This window comes from Propithecus coquereli, unplaced genomic scaffold (assembly GCF_000956105.1).
Source record: "Propithecus coquereli isolate 6110/MARCELLA unplaced genomic scaffold, Pcoq_1.0 Scaffold240, whole genome shotgun sequence".
Lineage (NCBI taxonomy): Eukaryota > Metazoa > Chordata > Mammalia > Primates > Indriidae > Propithecus > Propithecus coquereli.
The window spans coordinates 2,312,683-2,338,357 of record NW_012147953.1 but is presented as its reverse complement, the minus strand read 5'-3'; the positions used below and the strand labels follow the sequence as shown (position 1 = coordinate 2,338,357).

Below are 25,675 nucleotides of genomic sequence, written 5' to 3'. Positions count from 1 at the left end.
TCGGGAGGCTGAGGCAGAAGGATTGCTTGAGCCCAGGAGTGTGAGGTTGCTGTGAGCTAGGCTAACGCCATGGCACTCACTCTAGCCCAGGCAACAGAGTGAGACTCTGTCTCAAAAAAAAAAAAGAAAATGGAATTGAAAGAGAACCCCGGGGGAGGCGAAGAGTTCAGACTGGTTAAAATGAGGGAAGGAATTCCTAGGAGAGGAAACATCTCCAGCACAGAGACAGGAAATCATAGTTGGGTTTGAAAGTTAATACTAGGACTGTAAGTCTTAAATGCTAAGATAATAAGTAAAAATTTCATTTCATTTCTTTTAGCAACATTTATGAAGTGCCTGTGTTCCAGGCACTTTTTTTGGCTAAAGATACAACCATAAAAATAAAACCCACCCTCTGCCTTCAGGGAATTTACAGCAAGCAGAGGGAGAAGGGGAAGAGTACAGTCAACTAACATATAGTGAATCATGCTCCCTTAAGCAGCACATATTATAATACAGTGAGTCAAGTACTTACGCAAATCATGCTGAGCGCAAAAGTGAGCATATCTAACAGATTAAGTAGGGGTATCAAAATCAGGGAAGGTTTCCTGAAAGATGAATAATAATGAGGAAAACAGTGAAAAAAGGGCATGGCAGGCAAAAGTGTAGCTTGAAGAATAGCAAGAGGTGAAGAATGAACTGACTTTAAAGTAATAGCAATAATAATAACTCCAGCTACTATTTATTTAGCACTTACTATGTGCCAAGTATTGTTATGATAGGTTAAATACCATGACTAGTTTCATTTGATAGATCTGGAAGTGGAGGGAAGCTTAGAAAGGATAAGTGACTTACCAATGATCACCAGAGAGTTAGCTATGTGGCCAAAGCTTGAATCCAGGTGGTCCAAACACAGTCTTAATTCTTATCCCTCTGGGAGAGGGGAAGTGGAAAGAAAGAGGTGACAGATGAGACTGGAGAAGTACATTTTATAAGGTGGTGTTTGCCAAATTATGTGAGTTCTTACTGTCCTGAAGGCTATGGGGACAGTTAAGGATTTTAATCAAGATGTGGCATAATTGAATTTACAATTTAGAAAGATCAGATGGTAAAAGGAAAAAAAAAGGATATTCCAGAACCAAAACTGGAGGCTAGAGTGAGCAGTTAAGATTTTGAAGTCGCACTGAAAGATACAACAGACTGGGCACAGTGGCTCACTCCCGTAATCCCAGGACTTTGGGAGGCCAAGGAGGAAGGATTGCTTGAGGCCAGGAGTTTGAGACCGGCCTGGGCAACATAGTGAGACAATGTTTCTGCTGAAAATAAAAAAAATTAGCTGGACATGGTGGTGGCACCTGTAGTCTCAGCTACTCAAGAGCCTAAGGTGGGGGGATTGCTTGAGCCCAGAAGTTTGAGGTTATAGTGAGCTATGATAATGCCACTGCATTCCAACCTGGGTGACAGAGTGAGGCCCTGTCTCCAAAAAAAAAAAAAAAGATAATAACAGTAAAAATGAAAAGGGAAAATTCAAGAATGATTTCAAGGTAGAAATGACAGGTTTGGGAAATCAACTAGAAGTGAATAATAGGGCACCATGCTTAGAAATTTACATTGAATGAGATAGTAACATGTGTATTTCATATCACAGTGCCTAATATTTAGCAAACATCTAGTACATGGTGGCTTTATAATTATTTCCCAAATTTTTATTTTTTTTTTTTTGAGACAGAGTCTCACTTTGTTGCCCGGGCTAGAGTGAGTGCCGTGGCGTCATCCTAGCTCACAGCAACCTCACACTCCTGGGCTCAAGCTGCCTCAGCCTCCCGAGTAGCTGGGACTACAGGCATGCGCCACCATGCCCGGCTAATTTTTTTCTATATATTTTTAGCTGTCCAATTAATTTCTTTCTATTTTTGGTAGAGACGGGGTCTCGCTCTTGCTCAGGCTGGTCTCGAACTCCTGAGCTCAAACAATCCGCCCGCCTCGGCCTCCCAGAGTGCTAGGATTACAGGCGTGAGCCACTGCGCCCGGCCTTATTTCCCAAATTTTGAGAACGCAGAAGGAGAAATAACTGAGTGGGAGGAATTGAAGAATTCCCTTTTAGGTGTCCATTCATTTATCCATTCACTCACTCATTAATTCATCAAATTTTTTTTGAAAGCTTACAATAGTCACTGGGCATATAGTTGTAACCAAAGTAAAATCTCTATTCTCATGAAACTTACATTCTAATGAAGAGAAGTAGATGCTAAACATAATAACAATGTAAATATACAAGGGCTGTCTGGAAAGTTTCCATCCATTGTTAATATAACGAGAATGGTTACATGGCTGGATACTTTCCAGACAGCCCTGGTATAGGTTGACATATATTGTCAGACGGAAATAGATGTTACAAAGACAAACCAAGTTAAGGGGAATAGGGGCATCTTGAGTATTATGAGATATTGCTATTTTATGTCAAGTCGTCAAGGAAGGATTTGTGATGACATGTGTGATATTGGAACAGAGAACTGAGGTATGAGAATAAGCCTCAAAAAAGCCATGGTAGAGATTTGCATATGCAGTGTAGACAAAAGCTTAAGATGCCTATAGACAGCTGCAGTGATTCCATGTAGGCAACTGAACATCCTGTAGAGGTCCTAAAAAAAATCATGATTTGTTTCAGACAGAAGAGAAAGCATGGCATCACTGAAGCCCAGGACAACCCATTCCATCCTTTGACCCACAGTAAGGTAACAGATCAGGACTGAAATGTGTTCACTGGATTTGGAAGAAGGAAGTCATGAGGGACCTTTCTGAGAATGAAATAGGCAGCAATGTATTGAAAATAGATGGGAGGAAAGGAAATAGCTATCTTTTCAAGAAATTTGCCTGTGAGGAGAAGAACATGGGTTGGTCACTAGAGAGCACTATGGGGTCATTGGTGGATCTTTTTTCTTCCTGCCTTCCTCCCTCCCTCTCTTTTCCTTCCTTCCTTCCTTCCTTCCTTTCTTCCTTCCTTCCTTCCTTCCTTCCTTCCTTCCTTCCTTCCTTCCTTCCTTCCTTCCTTCCTTTCTTTCTGAAATAGATTAGTTTTGACATATTGAACATTCTCGGAGGTGGGGTGGGTGGTGGGGGTGGGCGGGAAGGCAGTAATTAGTGGATCAAAGTCTTTGAGGTGTAGAGAGATTAACCATACCCAAGAGAGACATGTCTTAGTGAAAGCTCAGGAAGGGAAAATAGAAGAAGTGTTCCAGAGGTAGTTTGTAGTTTGTCGTTGTAGTGTTTGCAGTTTGAGGGTGGGGTAGGATTTTGAGGCTTAATGATCTCCATTTTCTCTGTGATACCATCTGGGAGGAGTTATCTCTTGCTGTGAGTTGGCAGAGGAGGTTAAGAAGTACAGAGGTGATTAAAGGCTTGAAATATAGCTAAATGGGGAGCAGAGGTGCCTAAAAATGAGAAGAGTTCTTCCCAGAATTCTTTAGCCGTGGCTAAAGTTGGAGATGAAGTACTCTGCTAAAGTAGAGATTCTGTGCTGACGGCAGAGTTGGGTAGAGAAAATGAAGAGATAAGGGACAATAGGACAATTGCAGAAAGAGTTGGGAAGCAGAACAGAGGTTTGGACAAGGGGGTCAGAAGCCCTTGACTGCAAGGGGGTAAGAATAAGGCAGAAAATAGAGGACTAGAAGCACATTGAATGGTAAGCAATGGTGATGAGAGTGTTGGCTGGACTCAATTTAAAATAATGTATTAAAAGGCACTTGTTACCAAATATCTTTTCATAGCCTCTGGGAATTGAAATTGGTTAACAGGGTGGGATGGGGAATTTGTACTTTTGACTTTATTCTTTCATACTGTTAGAAATAAATTTTATAACATGAACATGTATTACAATTATTACTGAAAAGCTAGCTAGAGTATGTACTTACAGGGGAGATAGTTATCTAGAGTACTTATTTATAAATAAAAGCATTGATGGGGTGAGATTTTACTGTTGGAAGGGGGAAGTCATTTGAATCTTAAGTTCCGCATTTCCCACTCCAGGGCTCTCACATCAGCCTACAAGCCTGCATTTCCTTCTCTCACTCGTCTCCACTTTCATTCCCTTAGGACTGAAGGTGATGCCAAAATATTTTTTGTGAGAAAAAAGAAATCAAGGAAATAAACTGCACACAGCATAGATTTTTTTGTTTAATTAACTCAGTTATACAGGCTTGGAAATCTTGCTGAGGATCACTGAGGAGGACTCTAGGAGCTGGAAAAGTGGGCAGAATGAAGATAACAGGGTGTTCTTATTAAATGAGCTAAAGGTCTAAGCCACCCTAAAGGGTTAATCTGGAAAACTTCCAGACTGGATTGTTTACTTTAGCTATCCCATTTACAGTCTTACTTGACCCTAACTGAATCAAATAACCATGAGTGATTTTATCTAAACCACCCAAAAAACAGAGCAGGAGAAATGAAAGGGAGCTTTTGCCTTAGAGTCCACTACATAGGTCCAGAGTGCATTTACCTGGTTGTCAAAGTGCCCTTGTTGCAAGACATACACAAATGTGAAAATATTTAAGACGTTGAGAATTATGTTATCGAATATGAAGACAGCAGTTTTATAGTACTGGCTGAGCAAGATCTTGGGAAATTGTCTTAATGTTTGTTTTACGTTGGCTTTTATAGTAATCACTGGATTCAGGTGACTTTAAAATATTCTTCAAAGAACCGTAGCTGGAATGCAGAACTAGCCTAAAACTGAGAAAATGGATGCTGTAACCTGAGCAGTTCTATAAAGCTATCAGCAAACTTTTGTAAAGGATTGCTATTAAGTGGTTTATATAGCTTTTATTTAAATTTCCCTTTGCTTTACAAACTTGGTTTATAGATCAAAATTTCCCTTAACTTTAACAATTCAAATTTCACTACTCTATTTTGTTTATTTGCAATCCTGGTTTTCACAGTAGGCTGTTTGAGGATAACCTGTGGCTAAGGATTTGTGTTCCTATTTTTTGTAAGGTATTTTTCTCTGTATATGCAGGAATTCTCTTGCTATTGTGGAATGTGTCTTCTCCTCTTTGTTATTTATGGGGGAGGACTGGAAAAATCTGGAACTTCTCCACTCCTAAGCACAGATTTTACAAATATTTTATATATGAGACTAAAATGCTCTGCTGGAAGCATTATCAACTCCCGCCAAAGGATATTTTAACATATTAAATTCTTTTAAAGCATGATTCAATCACTATTAATTGGCTTCTCAGGAGCCTCCTACTATATCTTTCTGGATTCCTCCACCAAACCCATTTTTCATATTTTGATAGCAGAGAGTAATTTGTCACAGATACAGGCATAGAGAACTTGACTTTTTGTCTTAGTCCTTTTGAGAAATGCTTATTACTTAATTGCTCTTTCTTCATTTAACTTCCCACTCCAGGGCTTTCAAGGGGTTTGAAAAGCAGGAATTAAACAATAGGCATAGCAACCATTCTTTCCACTGAATGAATAGAGCCATAACAGTCTACAGACCAACTGAATAAGCTAATTTAGCCATTGCCCATGTGTATTAACCAGCTGAGAGATATTTCTATAGCATTCTTTAAAAGAAATATATTTTAAATGAATTAATGAGCTTAAAATAATTACAATGGAATGCCGAAGTATTTACTTTTTAGTTTGAGGTGACTTAGACTTGGGCAGTGTTTGAAGTTAATTGATTCAAACAGTATTACGGATGATAGTGGTGGTGTAAAATTATTTAGTGAGTGTAAAAAAATTCTATTGAAAATTTATCCTTAGAGATGCAACCATTAAGACCAATGCTATTAATAGTAGTGAGGCTGGAAAGCTGTCATGTCATTAATATTAAGTTTATTTTAAATATTAAAGAAATATAACCAGAAAAAGTAAGCCCAGCAGTATTGAGGCTAGTCCATCACTGGTATGGTGTTGGGTAATATGTCCCAGTGCTTTCCGGTACACAGTGATCTTAATGGATATGTGCTTGTCCTGGGTACAACCAAGAGCTAGCCAGTGTTTTTCAAAACACATGCATAAAGACAATTTTATAATTAAATTCTTCCAGTGCCTGATTTTTTAATTATGAAAATTCAACACACACAATAGTATTAGCCTCCATGTAGTTATCACTCAGATTTAACAATTATCAAGATTTTCCTGCATTTTCATCTATCTCATTTCTTCCTTAACTATTAAAGCAATTCTCAAACATCCTGTCATTCATTTCACTCTTTCATTTATTAGTATGTCTCTCTTAAGCTTTGACATCACCATAAGCCATTATCACATATTACAAAATATGAGTAAACATTCTTTAGTATATCCAATTTGAAACATTGACTAAATATAGTAAAACTGTTTTCTATCAGAAATACCTCAGGGGAAGGGCACTCGTGAATGAAGAGGCATACATCTCCTCTGCGGGCAGTTGTGTCTGTGCAATTTTCTTCTCATGGCCAAATTAGCTGAAGAAAAAAAGAAAAAAGAAATATTAGGAGCATTTTTCAGAAATTTGTTGTTTAATTTGGAGAATGCAAAACTATATTTTGGAGCCAAACTATACTGTAGCTATTTGCTATTTGTTCAGATGTAATTATGATATAAAAAATTAATGAGATGCATGCACAAAAGATGTATTCCTAACAGGTAATATTAATAGCAAGATCTTAATAGTAATATCCTCCTCCTTTTAGATAGCTTTCTTCCTAAATGCTCCTAGACCTTTTTATGTAGTAAATTAATCACAAATATTTTATAAGAATATTGTCTAAGGTGTTCTGTATTTTGAAAAAGTAGAAATGGTTTGAATAGCCATTACTGTAAACAATAAGAAACGATCCAGCTGCTCTCTCTGAGTTGCTGACTTGGAACTTTATTATTTATGTAAAAAGACAGACTAGGGGACGTCGTTTGAAATAAACTCAGGGCAATCAAACTTCCAATTAACTAAAAGGCAAAGTCTGAATTTTTAACCACTTTATGCACCATTTTCTGTTCTAACTGGAGAAGTATATTACCAAGTGAATAATCTAACATATTTGGATGTAAATGTTATCAATTTTCTGCTTAAACTTGGGTTTGCAATAATTTCCTGCAACAATTTTCCTGAGTCAGAAAACTCTATTTTTTTCCCCTAACTTACCAGTGCTTTGAAATCTTATTTGTTTTTGAAGTATGAGCACATATGATAATTTTGTCTACTAAATTCCTGTTGGTTAACTATAACATAACCAATATCAATTATTGAAAAACTGAAAAAGGTGTCAAGTATATTAACATTATGTATCTTGGCCATATATATTTTTTGACATTTTTGGCTCTATAAACATAATAATAATAAAAACTGCACTTATTTGTTTTACATAATATACCTAATTATATAACTAGAAATAACAGCTATTAATATTGCACCTGTACTTTGTCATATTGTTTTTTATTTTTCAATTTTTTTTAACCATTACATGTATACTTTGTTATACATGGGAGATAGCCAAAAAATGAGTAAATCTCAGACATTATGATTGTTAAATGTTGTTAATTCAGCCTCTACTCCAGACAGCAACATGCTTTTTTGATAAACTGCTTTGGATTTTGCATTTTACCTAAAAATTTATAGGTTTATTTACCTCTATAATGAATAAATCAACATTTCCATTTCTTTTTACTTGTAAGGACAACATATCTGCAATAGCTTAGTGATAAATTTTCCTTGCATTTAGAAAAAAATAGTTGTAAGATCATTTTATCATTTTAATGATAAAGATCACGTTATCATTCTAAAGTCCAGCCATTTTTAAAATACCCAGATAATACGCCCAGTAGGAAAAATAGCATACTTCCAAAATCCTACACATTTACCCCAATACTATAACTGCAAGCACACCTAAGTGATTTTCAGATAAACACAATCCTGCTCAGGGACCCAGGAACACAAACAGGCATAACAAGTTACTCAGTACAAATGTATCAAAATCCTACCTGGTCTCTGTCCGTTGATAAGGAGAAGACTCATCATAAAAATAAAAAATACAAAACAGAATTGTTGAAATCTCATTTTTCTGCCACACAAAAGTGGACCAACAGCTCTCAAAGTAAACCAAACAATCTGTAGTCTGTGCAGTATCTGTGTGGCTCTCTTCACATCCCAAAGACAACCTCAGAGAATTGCCGGCTGCCTTTTCCAGAAAGGTTAATGATCACATCAGACAGGGTTATGGTGCGCTGTGCTGTGGTCAGAGCCTCCCTCAGCTTCAAACCCCTCCTCCACTTCTCTCCTCTTTTTCCCCCGTCACTCCCCTTTATTTCCATAAGCAAATATTGGTGAAATAGACCATTCAAGCATGCTGTAACTTCGGTGGATGTCTACTCTGGAAGCTCCAAGGAGAGACTGACTTAAATTCAATCTGGATATGGAGAAATATGTAAAACAAGGCATGACATTTCCTCCTCCCCTCACCATTTGCATCTGTTTAAACTTTGCATTGCCCATATTGGTCCCACATGCAGAAACCAGTGGAAATGACAGGAAGTCTTTCTTTTGTCCTTTTCAGAAGGAATTCTGAAGCTCTAATTTAAGACTCCCAGATGCTTTGTGGCAGAATACGTGCTGAAATGCTTTATCTGTACCCAACCTACTGCAAAGTGGTGCCTATTTACACTAAATCTTCAAATTGCTTAATCCATGTGAGTTTTGTATCAGTAAAGAATGTTGGGGTTTAGAATGTTTTGAAATAAATCTGCAAAGAGTTTATATTTTTATTTTGTAAAGCATTTAAGTGGTAATGGAGATATTTTCATCTACAAATGTCCAGGATTTTTTTTTTTTTTAGCCAGTCAAATTTAGCAGTGGGGGTCAGGATTTTAAAAAAGGAAGTGCAGGCAAGCCACAAATTCATGAAATCTGTGTTCTGTTAAGAATTTATATGTGGTGGAATACCAGGCTATTCCACCACAGTCAGAAATTGGAGATGGAGAAAAAAACTTCTTAGTTCATCTTCCAATGAATTCAGAAGAAACAAAAACAGTCTTGTCTTTTGCACACATGTACCAAGATCTCTGTGTTTTACATCTAAAATGTGTTTTACATGCTTCCTTACATTTCATACACAGCTATTATAAATGGAAATGACTGTCCTTATTACATAGTAAACCAAAAGAATCATGTAGGTATACTCTAAAATACAAGTAAAGCCAAAATACTAAATCTAAAGCATATGTAACTTGTTTTGAACTGCCAGAAATTTTGTTGTATTTGGCTTCTTTAGATTCAGGTAGTTGGTACACAACCTTGGGCTTTCTGAGGTTTGAAATTAATGCACAATTTGTCTTTATTTATTTATTTATTTATTTATTATTCCAGGGTTTTGTGAGGGTACAAACATTGTAGTTACACTTTATGTCTTTGCCTCGCCCAAAGGCATGCCCTTCCCTCCCTTTAGTGCTCCCCGTGTAATTTGTCTTGATTTTACAAGTCAGTCTGTAAAATTCCCTGCCTGCCTAGTTATACATGCAGTTCATAACAGGCAATAATATAGAGAAATTCTTAAGATCCTAAGAATATTTGCCTGTTTGGGGGCTAGAAGCATAGTGTTAAAGGGTCCTACTCTACTGTGCTGTTATTAATATTTATATATCACTTCATAACATCAATTGAATACAATAGAGTTTGAACTTATGATATAAAAATGCCTTAAGCATGGCAAAGAGTATATTTAGATTCTTAATCCCCCACCTGCCAATCTTAGTACAGCACACTGGAAAACAGCATGTTAACAAAGTTGAGTGTTAAATCAAGCAAACCAATAGGAGACCAATATAGATTTTGGCAATATAACTTCAGGCCAAGTCTACTCAAAGGTATGGTAGTGAGTCATCTTTATAGACAAGATAATGATCTACCAGAGACAAAAAATATTGACTAAAATTTTTATATTTTGTTACCAGATGGTCAACAATGAGCTCCTAGAATATGGCTAATGTACACCAGTGCTGTGGAAGATATAGCTATTACCACATCTCAGGGTAGAGCTAATTGTTGTATTTAAGTCATGTAACCACTTAGAATATCAATTTTCTCTTTTTAAAAATGAGATAAAATATGTGGTTTTCTACCTGAAATAATTACAGAGGTTTAGTGAGATAATGTATTAAACTCATGAAACTTCAGACATTATTTATTTAAATATTTTTAAATTATCCTTTCAAAAAACAACTTGTAGAAGATGATGTTTAAATAGTTGCTTTTTGGAGTACAGAAACAAAGTGATTATAGAGTTAATGAGCAAACTGAAATGCTAGACATTGAGGGACAATGACAAGTGATTCAGTATTTCTGTGGAATGTGAGTCAACAATAGAGGTAAATCATTCATCCTAGTATTGAATAACCAGGTGTGGAGAAATCTTGGTAGGAAAGCGGTGTCAGAACAATGCAACTGGCTCTGAAAACAGCACTTTTAGCCTACCAACTGTGTGAAAATGGGGAATCTTCTTAGTGTACATGAACAGAAACCTGGACTTCTACCCACCTATACTACAGCTTAGCCTTTGTTGAGTGGGCCAAGCACTGTCCCTCTGGGCCAGGTTCCATGCTAAATATGTTACATACATTACTTTACATACATGACATCACATAATTTTCCCCCAAACACTCTGAAATATTATTCTCCCTGTTTACCAGATGAGAAAACTGATAGCTAAAGAGGGTATAACCTCCAAAGGCTACACAACTGGAAGAGGAATTGATGAGATCCAAATTCCATTACCTGAGCTATCCTCCCTTGTAAGGGCCAAATCCTAGTTTTTATACAAAATAGCCTATTGAAGTTATTATAAAAATAAGGATAAGTCAGCAATATATTTCTTGTACCAGGTTGAACAGTGTCCTCTGCAAATTTCATGTCAATCTGGCACTTAAAATGTAGTCTTATTTTGAAATAGGATCTTTGCAGATGTAATCAATTTAGTTTGAGGTTTAAGTAAGTTAAATAATCAGTTAAGTTTGACAGCTGTCCTTATAAGAAAAAGAGAAGAGAGAGACACACACAGGGATAGACAGAGAGAACACCCTGTGATGACAGGGGCAGAGAATACAGTTATGCTACTACCGGCCAAGGAACAAACTGAGGATTGCCAGCAACCACCAGAAGTCAGGGGAGAGGCATGGGACAGATTCACCTTCTGAGCCCCCAGGAAAGAGCCAATCCTCATGACGTTTTGGTTTGACACTTCTGGCCTCTTGAACCGTGAAAGAATAAATTTCTGCTGTTTTAAGCCACCCAGTTTGTGGTGCTGTGGAATAAATTCCACAGCCCTAGGAAACCAACATACTTTTATATTTACATATATTCTATAAGTATATAGATATTCTCTGTAGAATTCAATAAAAATATACTTATATTTATAGTGGTATACTGTATGTGCCAGGTATTTAACAAACATTATTTTATTTAAACATCATAATCTTATGATATGTTCTATCTTCATTTTACAGATGAGAGAACAAACTCAGAAGGTTCAATGACTTCCCCAAATTAAATAGCTAGTAGCAAAGTCTATATGAGGCTTGTGTCAATCCAGTCCTGGGCCTCTTATCTCTTTGATTTTGATCCTGTGCCCCCATTTGTCCTAAGAGATCCTTCCCTATCGCGTCTTCTTTCCCACTTGCATCTTCAATCTTTCCTTCCTTCTTTATTGCATCTCTCTCTCCCTACAGAAGTACTCTCTCAGCTGGGCCTGGTGGCTCATGCCTATAATTCCAGCACTTTGGGAGGTTGAGGCAGGAGGATGGCTTGAGGCCAAGAGATCCAGGCTATGAGACCAGCCTGGGTAATGTAGTGAGACTCCATCTCTACAAAAAACAAACAAAAAAATTAGCCAGGCACAGTGGCATGTGCCTGTGGTCCTGCATGCACCTGTAGTCCCAGCTACTTTAGAGGCTGAGGCAGGAGAATTGTTTGAGCCCAGGAGTTCAAGGTTATAGTGAGCTATGATGGCACCATTGCCTTCCGACCTGGGCAACAAAGTAAGCACCTGTCTCTGAAAATAATAATAGTTTTTTAAAAGTATTCTCTCAAATCTAAAATTTCTCTCCCTTTGCCCATTTTCATTCAATCAGATGTCTGAAATAAAGAGTTCACCTTGATTGCTCTACTCCCGCCCCTCCACCTCCTTAGGAAACATCTCCTTGATATTGGACTCCAGCTTTCATCACTCTACTGAAACTGGTGTGTCTCAAAAAAAAAAAAAAATCATTAAACTTCAAATATTACCTGTTCTGTAAACACTTCACTTCAACCAAATTAGGCTACACGCTGCTCACATTTTTCTTCTTTCTTGTTTTTGCTCATGATTTGTGTTTCTTTTCTTTGGAAAGATCAGCTCTGTTTGTCCCAATTTTCCTTAACTAGTGCTACTAGTTCTTCGGGGTTTAATCCAATCAATCATTCAAGATCAGTTTAAGAAATATTTGTTGAGGACTTAAACTAGGTTCTAGGAATAAAATGAGGAATCAGCCATAGTCCCTACTCTTGAATTTAATGTTTATTCATTAAATTTATCTAATTTGGCCTGGCCCAGTGGCTGGCACCTGTAATCCTAGCACTCTGGGAGGCCGAGGATAGAGGATCGCTTGAGGTCAGGAGTTTGAGACAAGCCTGAGCAAGAGCAAGACCCCATCTCTGCTAAAAATAGAAAAAATTAGTTGGGCGTGGTGGTGGGCACCTGTAGTCCCTGCTACTAGGGAGGCTGAGGCAGGAGGTTTGCTTGAGCCTGGGAGTTTGAGGTTGCTGTGAGCTAGGCTGACTCCATGGCACTCTAGCCCAGGCGACAGAGCAAGACTCTGTTTCTAAAAATAAATAAATAAATACCTTTATTTAATTAATTAAATTTTCTTATAAATCCATTAAGTTTCCTCTATAAGTATTTCCTGATTCCTGCCAACTGGAAGAGATTTTAATTACATTCCAGGGATCTGAAAAAGTTCCTCTGTTATCATAGACTTTTTGTCACCATAGCACTTAATGCTTCCCTTGGGCTGGGCTGTAACACATTCATCCTGGTCTGACAGTTTTGCTGTTGCTGTTTTTTTAAAGAACTCACAATGGGTAGAAGGTCTGACAGTTTCTTGAGGCTGTGTGGACTCCTGCAGAAATAAAAACTCCTTGAATGGAAAAACTTGTCCTTTCTCCTTTATATGTCTTCCCCAGAGCCTAGAAATACTGAATTCATTTTCAATAGAATTGATTATGAAAATTATGAGATACTTTTTAAGTCTCATATTTAATAAGCTTAAAACCAGTATGACTCTAGAAGTGAAAACTAGAATAAAGAAAAATGGATATGTGAAAAATATTTACCTGGAAAAAGCAAAAAAGAAAAAAAACTGAGATGAGTTCAGAATTAATTACATCAAGTACTATGAGGCAGTTTATGGAGCCTGACCTAGGTAAGGATAGAAACTAGGTTACCTCTCGGGTCTAAAAAGCTGTGTGCTGTCACTAAGTTCCCTAAGCTGTGATTTGCCTACCTCTATAGAATGTAAACTTCACGAGGGTAGGAATTTTTATCTGTTTTCTTCACTGTTATATTTTCAATATCTTACTTATTGTTGAATAAATGAATTAGTTAAAATTCCACTCTAAGTACACTGCTATAATAAAGTAGATCTTAATCTAATCAATATGTGTGCTTGATTCCTAGTTAACACACTCTTGTCTATTTGTGGTGGGATTAGCTCTTGCCCACGGATGGAAACATTCAAAACTAATCCTGGTGGAGACAGAATGTGGCTTAATTTAGAGTGTATCTTCTCAAGTGTGTTTCCTTTTTGATTCCTGATTACTTGGATGTGTTGACTATCCCCTCCCAAAACCTTGTTTTAACTTCAGGTATCTGCCTGTGGCCTTCTTTCTTTCTGGCTTCCCATTTCTTCCATTTCTCTGCTTTCTGACTCTTGCCAGATTTCAGACCAGTGCAATTGGCCTGGTTTTGGTCTGCGTTTTTCTTTGATCCTTGGTTCCATTCCGGGTATAGATCAATCCAATGCTTTTTAGTTTTCATTCCCTACATTAGTTCTTTTCGGCCTACCTTAATTTTCTAATTAACCATCTAATCTATAAATTAATTAACTGAATTATCTAATTAATTAACTAATTAATTCTCAGTTGGTTCTAGGCCTACCTAATCTGTTTTTTTTTTTTCTTTTTTTTTTTGAGGCAGGTTCTTCTCTGTTGCCTGGGCTAGAGTGCAGTGGTGTCATTATAGCTCACAGCAACCTCAAACTCCTGAGCTGGAGCAATTCTCCTGCCTCAGCCTCCCAGGTAACTGGGACAACAGGCATGCACCACACACCCAGTTAATTTTTCTATTTTTTGTAGAGATGGGGCGTCTCAGTATGTTACACAGGCTGGTTTTGAACTCCTGGTCTCAAGCAATCCTCTTGCCTTGGCCTCTCAAAGCACTAGGATTACAGGCGTGAGCCACCTTGCCTGGCATAATCTACAATTTTTTTTTTGAGACAGAGTCTTGCTCAGTCTCCTGGGCTAAAGTCTGCCCTTCTTAAGTCCCAAATAGCATTGAGGAAGAAGCTAACAACCAAAATTATAGAAAATAGAATCACAGTAAATAAAAAATTGGCCAAAATTGACATTCTCCTTTCTTAGAGGAAGTGGTGATTTAGACATGTTAGAGATAGCAAATGTACAAAATTTGAATAGTGTGGTAAAACATTTATTCAGTATAATGCTCACTCAGAAATTTTCCCAGGATCTTCTTGGGCATATGTGCTGGTTGAAAAAACATTACCGATCATAAATGCTACATCAGGCTGAGACAAAACATATATTTTTACAAGAACCCATAACTCCAAAAAAGGCACACATTTTTGAGAGTACAGATATCTTCCTAACCCTCATATGTCTGGCAATCCTGAAAAAAAAAACATGGTCATGGGTATAATAGATTCTCAACTACATCGCATACAAAAATAACAGAGGTAGCAATATATATGGAACATTTAATAGACAGCCCTACGTTGTTGTGATTCTTATCTAGGCTACTTGGTTAATATGCTTGACGAAACGACATCAAGCACTTTTGTTCAAGTTTACTGATGAGGAGTTTAAAAAAAAAAGGAATATCTTTAGTTATTGTGGTACATTAAAAGGGATATTCGTGATCTTTAGACAGTTTGCTAATGAAAAACAAATTAGATAAAAATCATTCAATTGAATAGAAGAGATTCCACTTAGTAATATTTTTCTTTCAAAAGTAATAAGTGAGGCACATTTGGGTTTATCCCCTCCACTCCTACTTTTAACCTTGTTTATGTGCTTATTTTATTAAAAACAGTCTCAGGAACTTTTATAATAAATCCAAGTGACTCCTAAGCAACAATTATTGTTTACTGGATACATTATATATGGTATAAAACTACTAGTAAACTCTGTGCTAGAATTCTTTAAGGGCTTATTTAAAACTTTGAGATGGAATTTTGAATCTTTTTTGAGCTACAGAGCTTGAATGGCCTAGAGTTAAATAGAACAGAAATACCATATTTGAATATTGGGCCTGGTGATTTTGTTCATGACCAAAAATGCAGGTAGTTTGGTGTAATGGAAACAGCATGACCTTAGGGATCAGACAATTTGAATTTTTAGTCCTTGCTTCTGTCACTAAGTTATTTGGCTTTGGTCAAATTATTGTATCAGATTCTTCATTTAAAAAGTGATGCATTTAAAATTTAAGTTTACAGATTCCAAGGTTCTATACAACCCTAAGTTTTGACTCTTTGACTACCTTTGTCTGATAATTTAAGAGGCTCATAAATTCACTTAATCAACATGCAGTGAGCACTTGGTGTATGCAGGGATTTCGTTGCATTTTATGAGATAGAAAAATATAACGCCAAAGCATCCATGTCCTACATACAATGTTAGGGTAGATAATAGCATGCTAATTAATGTGTGGTTAATAAAATACAGAAAACCTTGTCGATCAGTTTCTAAGAGTTTCATGCTTTCTATTTTGCCCTTTATTTCACTTCCCAGTGACATCTGGCAAAATATCATTTCTCTTTCTCAGAGAACCCAGGATGCTCAGCCTAGGTGTCTAGCACTACCATGCTTTGCCTGACTTTCCTCCTGATAACCAGTTAATTACCAACTCTTTCCTTTTTTTTTTTTTTTGCAGTGAGTGCCCACAGGGGCTATTTTATAAGAATGTTGGATAAAATTGCTGTCATGCCTCCTGACCTGGCTGAAAGGTGTATTTTATTATTATTTATTATGCCATTACCTCTGCATTCCCTCTTGGCACCTAAAGTAGAAATATTTGTTATCAGTTGATTTCTGTGACTGCTTTAGATTTGTTGAGCCCATATCACACACAATATTTAAACTATTTTATGTGTTTTTGAAGTCCAATAAGATCATAGAAATATATACATTTAGGAGAAATGTTAGAAATGATGTCAATTTGCTTACTTTTCACAGATGAGAAAACTGACATTAAATGACTTGCTGAGGGCCAAAGCAAGTTAGTGATAAAACAAATGTATGCCAGTAACGGTTTTTGTTACAAGTAAACTTAATGTGAAAGATCATCTCTATATGTCAGGCATTGTTGTAGAAACTTTACTTGAATTAACTAATTTAATCCTCATAATAACCCTCTTGTGCCTGTTTCACAAATCAGGAAACTGAGGTATAGAGAGAAGAAATACTTTTCCAAGGTTACATAGCTAGGAAACAACAGAGGTAGGATTTGAAACCAGAGAGACCCCTGAGTTCCTGTTGTTAGTTGCTAGCTACACAGCTGCAGGTATAAAACATAGTGAGAATGATTTTGTTTTTATCAAAGCTTTATTTAAATATTAGGTTGTATTCATAGTCTTGTCTTCAAATAAATAAAATCACATTGGGTTTCTGACTGCTGAACTCCTAGTCAAATGCAATTTTGCAGAAATATAGTAGTTACAGAGTTATAAAATATGCATATATGTATTTATTCAAAGAAAATTATTTAGGTTAAGCTACTACTTTCTTGCAAATAGCTTTAAAACATCCAGTTATTCTATAACACAAGTACAAAATCTGAATATAAAGTCTCTATTAAAGATTGGTATGCTAATTGCTAAGAAGTAAATTGGATGAATAATTGTAGGTGTGTGCTTTTACTTCTACACGCTTTGTTATTGAAATCAGAACTACACATTGCAGTTAATTTCTTTTTAAAAGCAAGTAAGCCAGCACATATGGATCCAATTACTTAATTTTCTGCAGAGTTGCAATGCCAGTTACTTCTACCAATTTCAGCTGGTCTGCCAGAGCTATGCATGCAAACCGAGGCATGGCTCCTCTAACTGACCCTTTGTCCTTTTTGGAAAAAGCCAATCAGTAGCAGATGCCATGGGGTGCATGGTGCATGGTGTGTGTGTGTGTGTGTGTGTGTGAGAGAGAGAGAGAGAGAGAGAGAGAGAGAGAGAGAGAGAGAGATAAAGAGAAGAAAAAAATGTCTATGCTAATCAACTCATTTGAAAAGGAAAAGAATAAAGTGGGAAGTAAAAGGGAAAAATGCGAAGATGTAGGAGAGAGAATGAGAGGGAACAAAACAAAGGGAAAGCCAAAAGGAGCTTGAGTGTGAAGAAATTTCAATGAGTTTACTCATTTTATTTGTTTACTTTTAGGAAGATCAGTTTTGCAAATTTAATTTCTATTGATACACAACATTGCTCCTGGTAAAATATAACACTAACGTAATACCAGGTTAAATACATATAAGGAAGTTGTACCACTAGAATGAAAATCTCATGGAAACAATTCAAATTTTGGTAATACTTTGCTAGTCATTTTATCACACCTCAGCATGAGAGGACTAGAGGGTAGTTAACATATCAATGTTTCCTCATGATTATAGCAAAAGACAATGGAGTGTTATTTTCCTTAAAAATCTCACTTTAAAAATAGACAAAGGAGGTCAACTTCTCCCCTTTAAGATTTCTACTGAATTTCTGCTCTATTTCTGATTTTTTTTAGTCTCATTTTTTTTTTATTAGATGCATGAGAATTTATATTAGCAAAATAGGGTGGAGGGAAGACTTTAAGACAGAATTACTAAGTAGATGGATGTCTTCTCTACCTTTTTGGAGACCATATTCTTTTACTTTTAATGTTTGTTCAGTGCTACCTACAGGTTGGAGAAACTTTTCCTAAATGAACAATGTAACAACGTAACTCTAATCAGAGAGGAGGTGTCTACAGTGAGAAGAACATGTACTCTGCCTTAAGAATAAAATCAGAAAGAAGCAAACACACTCTCTGAGGTGCACTTTTAGGTTGAGTTTAACAAGGGCTAGAAATTTACAGTTGAAACCTGCAACATCGTAACATTATCCCAACAGATTGTCTATAACTTACAAGTGTTTAGTTTGTATATATTCTTAAAGGAAATTATATGGTATAGTGAGTGCATTTGATTACAGGAATAGAACAAAGTATTTTTATAGAGGCAAGTCTAGTAAATGGCATACACATTTAAGAGAAGTAGGAGTTTTATTACACATATTTAAAATTCAAACATAAAATCCTTTCCACAATCATGAGCCCCTTTTCAGCACTTAGCTGTTTTCTGTGAAATTTTCCCTCTGACAGTTCTAGTAAATAGACCCTCAGATCTGTGTGCCTTGAGTCCCTCTGGCTCTTGAACCAAGAAGACAAATTTCTAAGTCCATTTTAATTACATAACTTGACTAATGTTTTATTTCTCTACCTAAATTTATATGTCTATCTAAATCTAAATCTAAAATTTTTTATGTCTACCATGGTTAAAGAAGGAACATCTATCTCTTCCTAAATTGTTAGGAAGTGATTCTAGAAGAAAAAAGGGACAAATAGTAAGGACCAGCCATGATTTATACTTTGGATGAGAATAAAAGAGTTGATTTGGTTGTCATTTTTCTACTAAGCTGGCATTTTTATTCCAGGTATTCACCTTTCACCTCAATAAATTTAAATATATGCTACACATATTGCATTTCTAATTTAATTGCTTTTTTTGCAACAGGTCAGACATCGTTCTTAATGGTCCATTTTACACCATTCTGACCTCAAAAGAGTTTTTATTCTTGCTGAATATACATGATGAATACTGAAAACATTAAAGAGTGCTTTTTGTTCTTCATTGTGGTCGTTGTTGTTTTTGTTGTGTTCCAAGTTATTTCTGGTGACCTAAAATGGATGAGGATTATTAGATAGGTGCCTTTTTTTCCTCTCACAACCCTATTTCAGACTTAAGTTGTTCATTTCAGTGTCAGGTATAAATCACTAATGAGTGAGAGAAAGTGATTGAAATTTGAATTGCTATAAAAGAGAGTCATTTGAACAATTTCAACCACTTTCCTTCATACAGATTCAAGTGACTTATTTAAAAAAAAAAATAGGTAATCTTTCCAAGGCTGAACAGTTTGTCCCAAATATCTCGTAGTCCTCATAACATTTGCCTTTTTTGCCTCTTTACTGAAGACCATGTCTAACTACATTAAGTTCTCTCCTTATCTCCTTAGAATGTCATGACACTGCAGAATATTCTGCCACCTTAGAGCCTCTTTCTCCTAAATGGTTCTGGGAGGGAAGAGACAATAGGAGGAGGGGTGAAGGGAATTAATATTGGGTGTTGTATATTAATATTCATGAGGTTAATTTTTTACACATACCTAAGTACTTACATTTCTTTTTAATTAGGGGATTTGAGACATTCTATTTTCTATCTTTGCTTTTGTTTTTTATAGGTTAGAATATTTTGCATTAAAAACAGTTCGAATTTGGTCTATCACGTGACATTCTTTTTTTTTTTTTTTTTTTTGTGAGATAGACTTTCAATCTGTCTCCCAAGCTGGAGTGCAGTTGTGAGATTGTAACTCACTGCAGTCTTGAACTCCTGGATTTAAGCAATCCTCCCATCTCAGCCTCCTGAGTAGCTGGGACTACAGTGGATGTCACAACATCCAGCTAATTTTCTTTATTAAAATTTTTTGTAGAGGCCGGCACGGTGGCTCATGCCTGTAATCCTAGCACTCTGGGAGGCCGAGGCGGGCAGATTGTTTGAGCCTGGGAGTTCGAGACCAGCCTGAGCAAGAACGAGACCCCATCTCTACTAAAAAATAGAAAGAAATTATCTGGACAACTAAAAATATCTAGAAAAAATTAGCCAGGCATGGTGGCGCATGCCTGTAGGCCCAGCTACTTGGGAGGCTGAGGCAGTAGGATTGCTTGAGCCCAGGAGTTTGAGGTTGCTGTGAGCTAGGCTGACACCATGGCACTCACTGTAGCCAGGGCAACAGAGTGAGGCTCTGTCTCAAAAAAAAAATTTTTTATAGAGACAAAGTCTCGATATGTTGCCCAGGCTGGTCTCAAATTCCTAGCCTCAAGGAATTCTCTCACCTCAGCCTCCCAGAGTGCTGGTATTACACATGTGAGCCACCTCACCTGGCCTTGAAATTCTAGTCTCTGCTTTCAGAAGAATATGTGTTTAGAGTAACATGAGAAATTGATGACAAAAGACTGGACAAAAAATATACTCTATCATTTAATCAAACTTATTGAGAAAATAAGAAAAATTTTTAAGGAATCTGAAATGCACTTAGGAAGATAGCAATTATTTACATTTTCTGGGTAGTTTTTTTTAAACTTTCAAATAAATAAATGACAAAAGATAACTTTCTAATTTTATATTTTACATCCCTAAGTTTATCTAAGCTAACTCAAAGTCAAATGTGTTACTTTCCAAAGCAAGTTTTATTAGCTATCTATTCTCCAAACAGTGTTTTCATATGATAAATAGAATCCTGAACTCTAAAGACTGATGGGGACCTGACAAGTTTCCCAGATAAGCATCTTTCTGATGCTTACATCCCCATTACTAAGCAGTTTAGAAATCTGATCTCTTGTTATACTATGTGGAATGTTACACATTGAGATAGACTGTACAATCTTTTAACAACTTTAAATTATAAAAATCTGAACTATTTTTATTTATGATTTTTACAGAGCTGAAACATGATCTTGTGTTATAAATACTCAAGTGTTTTATTGCAATCACAATAACTCTAATTACATTTAAATTAATTTCCATCAGTCTATCAGAATTTCAATTTCAGATTTAGTCAACATTTAGCCAGTGAACAGAGGTAATACTTTCATACTGATGATTTTTAAATTCTTGTAAAGATTTCTATTGACACATTTATGCTATTTATTTATTTATTTATTTTTCCAAGTCGAAGGGAAAAAAATCCCACTTTTATTTTTGTAAATGTACCCATATATAATCATCTACATGATAGATGAGGAAACCCATGAAGTTTCTTATAAGTCAGATATACATTTCCAGCTCATCAGAAGCACCTGCTATCTACAGCTAATTTATAATTAGATGTCGTTTCAATAAAACCAAAATGAGCCCTACCAATTCCTATAAACAAAAGCTTCCAGTGGACTAAGGACAATCAGTAATTAATGCAATCATTCAGAGGATTATGGCTGTTCCTTAAGGAGTGCAAGTTCCAACCTGTCAATACCGGAGGTAATCATTTTATATTAATTTATATGTAATTCCATTTAAATTCTTTATCTGAGTATAACATATGAAAACAGTCTTTCCACAAGCAAAAAATGTGGAAGCATTTAAAAAATAAGGAGTCATTTTTTTAAAGTAACTGATCAGATTCCATAGGCTACTCTTGGAAACAGGATCTTGCTGGGTAGAATCCCTTCATCTGGTGGCTTTTTGCATGCACTTAACTGGACCGAGTCTTCTGTGTGTTGTTCTAAGAGCTCACCAAAACATAGATCATGCCATATAGGTAGTAAAAAAATGCTAGAAGATAAAAAGCTAATTTGCACCATCCTTCTTTCTGACAATATGCTAGAATATCTGCATTCATGATGGTTGTACGGTCATAGAGTCCTGGTCCACTCATCACTGGCCTACTCATATACCTCCAAATATGATATGCCAAGAGGGGCATATTGAGACCCAGTGTAAGCCACTCTACTGCACAAAGAAACATGGCACAGAAGAAAGCATGGATGAGGTACTCTGGAAGTACAAGAGGATTCAGGGTATTACACTGGTCTATGGGATTCTTGTAATCAGTCTTCAGCTCATCAAATGCTATAATGTGCCAGATGGCGAAAAAGATGAGTGCGGCGGTGAGCAGCAGCGCCAGCATGTAGCAGAAGGCCGCGAACGTGAACGCCATCGCCGGAGAGGAGCAGAGAGCAGCGCCGGTGCCAGCGGAGAAAGGCGGCGCAGGGCCCTCTGGGTAAAACCATTCACTTCCCCCGGCCGCAGCCGCGACCGCCACCTCCGCCGCCGCTGCCCTATGCTATTTATTTTTAAAAGTAGATCAAGGATGAACAGTTTGCACAAGAACTATTGTCTGCCCCTCCAGAGCCAAGTAGGAAGGGAAAAGAGCTATTAAGGAGTTTATGAATAATTGTTGCCTGATTATTTCTACTAATAAATTTTGAAAAAATAATTATTCTTTGTTCCTTCCCCAAATACATTAAAGTGGATCTCTTTTTCTTTTTATTTATTTATTTTTTGAGGCAGAGTCTTGCTCTGTTGGCCCGGGCTAGAGTACCATCGCGTAAGCCTAGCTCACAGCAACCTCCAACTCCTGGGCTCAAGGGATCCTCCTGGCTCAGCCTCCCTGAGCTGGGACTACAGCTGGGACTACAGGCATGCACCACCATGCCTGGGTAATTTTTTTTCTATTTTTAGTAAAGATGGGGTTTCACTCTTGCTCAGGCTGGTCTCGAACTCCTGACCTCAAGGGATCCTCCTGCCTCAGCCTCCCAGGGTGCTAGGATTATAGGCGTGAGCCACTACACCTGGCCTAAAGTGGATCTGTGCTAATACGCTTAGTAACATGTCAAGAACAGGGCATCGTCTTGTTATGATACAGAGTGCGAGAAGTGACCACTGAGAGACCGAATTGAGCCAAATTGTGAGTCTTTATTAGTTGGCCAGCGACTACCCTCTGCACCGCTGAGAGACAGCAGCACAGAGAGCAGTCCAGAGCCGAAAAGGTGAGAAGATCTTATACTAATTTTGGGGGGCTACGTGACATTAAATACGACATAGTGGAAGAAAAATAATTACATCATACATTCCATAGCCACGGGGTCTGGGACCTGCCTCAGACCACCTGCCTGGCCACGTGACTGATTACAATCTTTGAACAAGCAAGGTTACAGAAGCAGATAGCATCAGTTAAGGCAGGGAGCATTTTTTCTTGGGTGAGGCAAGTACAGTAAATTTTTACTACAGACAGCTAGGGGGCTTACACAATCAGTTACAAGGTCATTACTTACGGAGTACAGATTTTTCTATTAAGGGCGAGGTTGACAAAGTACAAGCTTTTTACTCTATAGACAGGAATGAGTCTTGAAACAGCATTTTCATAATAACTTTTCATATTTTCGAGGCCTACTACTACAGTCTCAGGTTAGGAATGAAACACAGGTGATTGTTAAGTACGGCCCAGATGAATATCCCCCCCTGTTCTCATGAAGGCCGGTGTTAGCAAGATCCTTCCTGCTCTCATATGCCCACAACTGTGGATTAATGAAGGTAATAAGTTTTTTATTACTGTGTTACAGCAAGTGTTACAGCAGGTGGTCCCAAGGACAAACCAAGCAGCATACGGAGAGTCGGAGAGTCGGAGAGTCGGAGACTCAAAATTTATTCACTGGCAGGCTCAGAGGGGTCTCGTCACCAAATTCTGAGCCCTGTCTACCTGATTTTTCCCACTTTTAATAAGTTGAGGTGGTCTGAGGAGTGGAGTCTCAGATGGCTAAGGTAATAGGTTAGTTGATGTGTCAGGTAATAGGTTAGCATTATATTGATGCTCCAGGTAATAGATTAGTTGATGGGCCAGGTAATAGGTTAGTATTATGCTGATGCAGGTCTTCTGTGAGGGGTGAGGGTCTCAGGTGGCTGATGTATCAAGTAATAGATGGGGTTTTCCTTATCAACTACACTCATGGTCTTTCTATCCCGCATTTGGGTGTGGGGATAGATCAAATACTAACTAGCCCCTCTTGATCACAGATCAAGACCTAATAGTCCCAAGATAAATATAGCATTACTAAATGTTGCAATTCAAGTGGCCTATTATGTAGGATACATACACTGATTGATAAATAAGAGGACCGCCGCGACATTGGACTAACATCAATCAACGGCTTAGCAAGCAAATGTACTTTCTGAATTATACGGTTATAAGACAATAACCTACCACAGTTTTTTGAGCAGTTAAATCAATGTACCAGATAGTTTATCATTTGGTGGGAAAGTATAGTTCATCAATAACAAATTTTCAATAATAAATCTGTAATCATTTACTAAGCTAATATAGTAGTATGTGAAAGCACCATGAGCACATACATCCTTCTGCGTTATCCACCACGTTAGGAAATAGAACTTAGTGCTTCTCCGTTTTGCTGGAGGAACGGCACAATTGAGCCATAGAAAGGTTAATAACTTGGCTATCTTCAGAGGGCTAAGGGGCAGAGTCACAATTAGAACCTGGATCCCACATTCGTACCCTCTGTACTAACTTGCAGTTTCCAACTATGCAGATGGTTTACCATATGGATATTATTCTCAACACAACACAGTTCTAGACATATAAAATGGATGGATAAACATTAGAAATATCAAATACCAAAATAAAAGTGTCATGAGGTCAAGTAAAATGGAGAATTCCTTGGGAGGCAACAGGAAAAAGGAGAAGAAATGGCTTAAATATTGCCCAAAGTTTCACAATAGCACATATAATAATGAACTCGCTTTGGCAACAAAAACAAGAAACAGACAACAAAAAAACTCACCCTATGTATTTATATGAAAAAAACTGAAAGGAGATGTACCATTATATTGTAGTTATCAGTGGTTATCTTTATGTAGGAGAATTGTAAGTGCCTTTTCTTCTTTGAGATTTTTGTATTATCTGCAGGGAGCATGTATTGTTTGTGTAATTAAAAGATTAACAAATTAGTGGATCGTTGGGGTTGTTATACTATTCTTTTTTGTTGTTTATTTCTAAAATGTCCATAAAAATAGTTTTGAAATAATTTTAGATAATAAAAATTGCTTGAAACACAGACTGAAAAGGCTGCTGGGACTTGCTGGATACGTGCAGCTGGAGGAGCGGTCTGGAATATGCTTATAAAAAAGATGTTCTTCTTGAGAAAAGATTATATTGATTCTCAGAAGCAAAGTCATGCATGGTGAGAGGCATTTTGGATAGATTTCCCACTTAAAATAAAATCAATTATGACGCCCATTCCTTCCAAGTCCTTCATAATCTGGCCCCCGCCTGTGTATCTGTCCTTACCACCTCCTCTTTGTCTTCCTTTGTTATGTTCCATTGCTGGTAAAAACCTCACATTTTCTTGCCATAGAGTCTTTGCCCCTGTCATCCCCTCTCTTTAGAGCTCTCTTCCACAGATCTTCATGTGGATAGATTTTTCCTTCGGTCTCAGCCACTCTCTTTTGTTATATTCTCTCATATTTTTCTGTTTTATTATCTTTGGAACATTTAATGCAATCTAAAATTCTTTTCATGTATTTATTTAGTGCTGGTGGTCTCTCCCCATTAGAATATAAACTCTGTGAAAGTTTTTGTCTCTTGTGCTAGACAT

At 37.0% G+C, this 25,675-nt stretch overlaps 1 protein-coding gene and 1 pseudogene across 2 annotated transcripts; both read right to left on the bottom strand.

The window, feature by feature from the left end:
* Positions 1-6,345: 6,345 nt before the first annotated feature.
* APELA (apelin receptor early endogenous ligand) lies at positions 6,346-8,023 on the bottom strand. Its single transcript, XM_012646103.1, has 2 exons — positions 7,948-8,023; positions 6,346-6,434 (listed from the first exon to the last, which is right to left on the bottom strand). The coding sequence occupies exons 1-2, from the start codon at positions 8,021-8,023 to the stop codon at positions 6,346-6,348; spliced, it is 165 nt and encodes a 54-aa protein (XP_012501557.1).
* Positions 8,024-21,380: 13,357 nt separating this feature from the next.
* On the bottom strand, positions 21,381-22,272 carry LOC105811817 (annotated as a pseudogene). Its single transcript, XR_001137570.1, has one exon. The product of XR_001137570.1 is annotated as a protein cornichon homolog 1 pseudogene (transcript).
* Positions 22,273-25,675: the final 3,403 nt, after the last annotated feature.

Coding starts and splice junctions, on each gene's coding strand:
- APELA (XM_012646103.1), bottom strand. CDS start 8,023: ATGAGATTTCAACAATTCTGTTTTGTATTTTTTATTTTTATGATGAGT. Junction 6,435..7,947: donor TATCAACGGACAGAGACCAG/GTAGGATTTTGA, acceptor TTTTTTCTTCAG/CTAATTTGGCCATGAGAAGA.